The following is a 4795-nucleotide window of genomic DNA, read 5'->3' as shown; positions in this document are numbered from 1 at the left end:
AAAGAAGCCCTGTTGAGCGATAACCCAGATCTTGAACCCTAGGGGGTCGGGCTTGCCCTTGACAAGCGTTGTCTCATTTGACCGGCCTGTGTAGCGAATCATACACTCATCTACAACTAAATGAGAGCCCGGAACGAAGATCTCTGCGGACACGGCTTGTATATGATCAGACCACTCATCAGCAGCTTGGAATACCTTCGGAAGAGGTGCGGCCTCATTGATCTTGCTGTGGTCAAAGAGACGAAGGTGCCGGTGGATGAGCTGAAACTTCCAATACGGCATGAACTTGATGATTGAGTGCTCAGGGCGTTGAACACCCGGCTTGGGGGTACTCCAGTGGCTCTTGGTCGTTCTTTCCTTATGTATGCCCATATAAATTAGTATTCCAAACCATACATATACTTCTGCAACTGAGGTTCCTTCCCATTTTCTCAGACTTGCCGTTCTCCGCATTGGGTGCTTCCAGCTATCAACAACGCCGATTTCTTTGAGCCACGTGACCCAGACCTTGGTGTATTGAACCCATTTTTCAACAAGGGAAATAGGAAGAAAAAGCTGGAATAGCTGCAGCGGCGTTGGGGGTAGTGTGTTGATGCGAAAGCTGTGTGTTTCTACAGGGAAAGGCTCGAATTTGGTGCCGCGGTCTGTTTCGGCCAGAAAAACAGCTATCCGGGTCGGGTCATTTGGGTGTATACGGCTACTGTGATCTTCTTTGATAAAGCTACTGTCATCATAGGCGTTGATAACATGTATCTCTTCTAGAATTGGCGGGGAATTCATTGATAACTTCACAATAATTTGTATGGTGTTTTGGCCGAAATTGCTTCATTGAACTAACTTTCCGTACCCCGCTTGTACTGTCGTCATGACCGGGGTCATGTGGGGCGAGGTACGGGATTGAGGTTTGTGGGCACTGATGAGATAGGGCCCCAACTCGGGCAAGTCCTTTAAAAGGCACGCATTTACCATTGACACACGGCGACTTTATTCTTCGCGTTTCTAACTTTATTGGAGTTGTCTCTGTACATCCAACTTTTCTCGCATTTGTGGCCGTAACCCCAAGGAGCACCCAGAAGGACGGTAGTCCAAGCATGGAGTTGCTCTGACGTCATTCATGGAAACGCAGGGAACCATGCTGGTGGCGGAGGCCAAGCCGCTTCTCCTCGGTCTTCCATGCGGCTCATCGCGGGCAACAAGCCTGTAACCGCCAAGGGACGTCGCGTTGTCGAAAAGTTTTGTCCATCCACTACCAATGAACACGATCACCAAGGCGCTCAACGCCACGGTCCCGGCCATGAGCGAGATCCTTGACCTGTTACCCGTCCCTACCCTCGTCGTCTCTCCGTCGCATCGCATACAGAGAGCCTCGGCCGGCTTGCTGGAGGCGTGGAGTCGCAGACGTGACGAACTTGTCGATAAAGACCTCTTCATCGCCCTCTACCAGGGTTCTCCGACTGAAAGATTCGATCGCATTCCCCTCGTCTACGCCATCGAGACTGCCGTCGCTGCTCGAGCTCTCCGTCTGTGCCATGCCTCCTATATCGCGGACGGTGTCTCTTGGACTGCGCGTATTACGCCCGTCCACAGGGATGACGAACTGCTGTGCCTGATCTTCGAATGGGAGAAGTCCGAACTCTATATCACAATTGCCGATGGCGGAATGATTCAGAGTTGGCTACCTATCGATGATGCTTTCCGCATCCTCGTTCAAGCTGTCAAGGATTACGCCATCTTCCTGCTCGATACTCGCGGAAACGTGGTGACCTGGAATACTGGAGCAGAGCTGAACAAGGGATACAAGAAGGAAGAAATCGTCGGTAAACACTTCTCGATCTTTTACGGCGAGGAAGATATCCAGTGCAGGAAGCCCGAGAGAGAGCTTGAGATCTGCTTGCGTGAGGGCAGGGTGGAAGATGAGGGCTGGCGCTACCGTAAGGATGGTAGCCGATTCTGGGCCAACGTCGTCATCACGGCCGTCTATAAGAACGACATCCACGTCGGCTTCGGCAAGGTTACTCGCAATCTCACCGAGCGAAAAGAGGCAGAATTGCGGCTGATTGCGGCCTACGAGGAGAGCACCAAGTTGAAGAATGATTTTCTAGCCAACATCAGCCACGAGATCCGTACCCCGATGCACGGCATGCTCTCCGCCTGCTCTCTGCTTCTTGACAGCCGCCTGACCGAGGAGCAGCGGGAAACAGCCAATATAATTGAAGAGTCGGGCCGTGTCCTGTTGCAGGTCATCAACGATATTCTCGACTACTCTAAGCTTGCGGCAGGCAGGTTTTCCATCAAGAATGACGAGGTCGATATCGCTAATGTGGTCGCTTCGGTCGTGCGCGGTGAGCAGACCACTGTGCAACCGGGAGTGTCGCTGAGGCTGGTCTTGGCACCAGATCTGCCAAAGTGGGCAGAAGGAGATCCTCTCAGGTGCCGCCAGATCGTTGAGAACATTGTAGGCAACGCCGTAAAGTTTACCGAAAGAGGGTCCATTTTGGTTAGCGTGTCGCTGCTCGCGGAGGACGCGACCACTCACACGATCCTCACCGAGGTAGCCGACACTGGACATGGCGTGTCGGAGGATGACGCCCAGAAACTCTTCAAGCCATTCACGCAGCTTGATACTCCGTATGAGAAGCGTCGCCAAGGGACTGGCCTCGGGCTGTCCATCGCGAAATCGCTCGCTGAGCAGATGGGTGGGGATATTGGATATAAACCTAACCCGGAACGGCAGGGCAGCATCTTCTGGTTTACGGTCAAGCTAAAGAAGCTCAACAGCCTTCAGCAGATCCACACCGTCAATGCGCAGCCCAAACGCAGCAGCGAACTGTCGCGGCAGCAGGTCCCACAAGGCGAGGACGTCGCGGCGCAGCTGACACATTTGGAGGAGATCGCGCCGACGATGCGGATCCTCGCAGCCGAGGATAACATCATCAACCAGAAGGTCCTGGTCGGAATGCTACACTCCTTCGGATTCCAGCACATCACAGTCGTCTCGGACGGTGCCCAGGCAGTCTCAACACTATCCGCCGCGCCCGACGCCTTTGAGCTGATTCTCATGGACATCAGCATGCCCGTAATGAATGGTTACGAGGCGACAGCCCAGATAAGGAACAGCGGCGTGCGCCTACCCATCATCGCCATGACCGCCTACGCGCTCAAGGGTGATATGGAGCGCTGTTTGGAGAAAGGCATGGATGATTACATCGCCAAGCCGGTGAATAGGCAACTGCTAATGAAGAAGCTGCTGAAGTGGCTTGTAAGACCGGGCGCTGCGGCGCTGGCCACCGCTCCTATGAGGCCATGAACCTGTTCAAGGCGATCCCTCTGCATTCCTGATTGGCGATAAATAGGCAGGATACTCTTGAGGGTCTACGGAAGAGTTCACGGTTGAACTTCGCCCTCGCAGATGTGCCCTGCTGACATGCCCAGGGCGCAGCATATTTCCTAATTCCTGTTAGACTCGGCTCAGTGCATGTGTTGAATTATCATAGCTTACTGGTATTAGACTGGGACGCGTATGAAATTTACATCACACTGATCTCCTCCATCATGGATCAAAGCTGAGTCGCACATGAACCAGAGAGCGAGGAGAACCTAAAAGCGGCTGGTCGTATTTGCTAAGATGCCGCTTTACTTTCGTCTCAGGATACCAGATTTAGTTCTCTCCTCAATGCACCTCTAACAGTAAGCGCTTGCTATAGAGGGTCTTACGGAGCGTGGCTGTTGAGGTCTCATGATAGCCCACTTACTCCTTTGGGGGGGTGATAGTGTGAATGTATGTATGTATGTTTTATTACGCCCGGGAGAACGAATCTCATAGGGCCGCTAGATACGCTAAGCCATTTACACTTCGGTCGTGTTGATTCTAACCACGAAAGAAATCCCAAGTTTCTCCGATTCTTTTTGTTCCAGCCTCGCTTGGCTCTGTTTGTTGGGGATCACAAGTGTGAGGCGACCAAGGCGGTGGCAAGGTGCGGAAGAAGGAGGAACATTCTACAAGGGATCGTGCCTGTACATAAACAGTGGTTCCCCGACTGCACTTTTAGGATGAATTAAGCAATTGGCATCTTCTTCATCATTTCAACAGGTTATGAGCCCGGAAAGCTAAACCATTGAGAAAAAAAAAAAAAAAAAAAAAGTGAAAAGCTGTCTCCTACCTACTTATTTATCTCTTACTTACAAGGACTTCACAGTCCCCTTCCACCGCAGTGGAGACTCAAGGAGTCAAGAGCTTCCCGCAGAATCTACCAGCTTCTCGTTCACTGATTTCACTACACTCTCGCTGATTCTACTACCTTCTAGCTGACCATACTAACCCCTCGGTTTGTCAACGCTCTCTTTGCCACTGGGTTTCTATCACCTTCTGTGTTGGCAGGCACTGGCCATAAGAAGCACGCCCTGGACTTGCTCTTGCGATTCAGTTCACGAAACAACGTCAGCACACTACACTACTTCAATATGTCAGACGGCAAAGACTCGAACCTGAGCGGAAACTTTCCGGAGTTGCCTAGCTTGAATCCTCTGAAGGCTGGATCAACTGGAACTCCGCGAGGATCCAGTGGGAGTCTACTACCCGATTATCACATACAACGGTAGCTCGTCCAACTCACTCCAACCAGCGCTAGAAGGCCAATAAATGGCCCGGACGCATGGGTTGCAAGTCCCGAACTGGACCATGGACCTTGATACTGCTAGCAGCCGCAGTGATTGCCAACGAGCACCAAGGACCCGAGGCTGCTAAAATGTTACGCCAAAAGTCTGACAACACCAGACCCACATCACCACCCCCCCC

General features: G+C 52.2%; 1 protein-coding gene across 1 annotated transcript; it reads left to right on the top strand.

Annotated features, from left to right (window-relative positions):
* Window positions 1-1252: 1252 nt before the first annotated feature.
* On the top strand, window positions 1253-3307 carry NCS54_01486900 (Hypothetical protein; the record flags this gene model as incomplete). Its single annotated transcript, XM_053159990.1, has 1 exon — window positions 1253-3307. One exon carries the CDS (start codon window positions 1253-1255, stop codon window positions 3305-3307), a length of 2055 nt encoding a protein of 684 aa, XP_053015965.1.
* Window positions 3308-4795: the final 1488 nt, after the last annotated feature.

The sequence above is a fragment of the Fusarium falciforme genome, chromosome 13, assembly GCF_026873545.1.
Source record: "Fusarium falciforme chromosome 13, complete sequence".
NCBI lineage: Eukaryota > Fungi > Ascomycota > Sordariomycetes > Hypocreales > Nectriaceae > Fusarium > Fusarium falciforme.
This window is presented reverse-complemented; position numbering and strand designations above follow the sequence as displayed.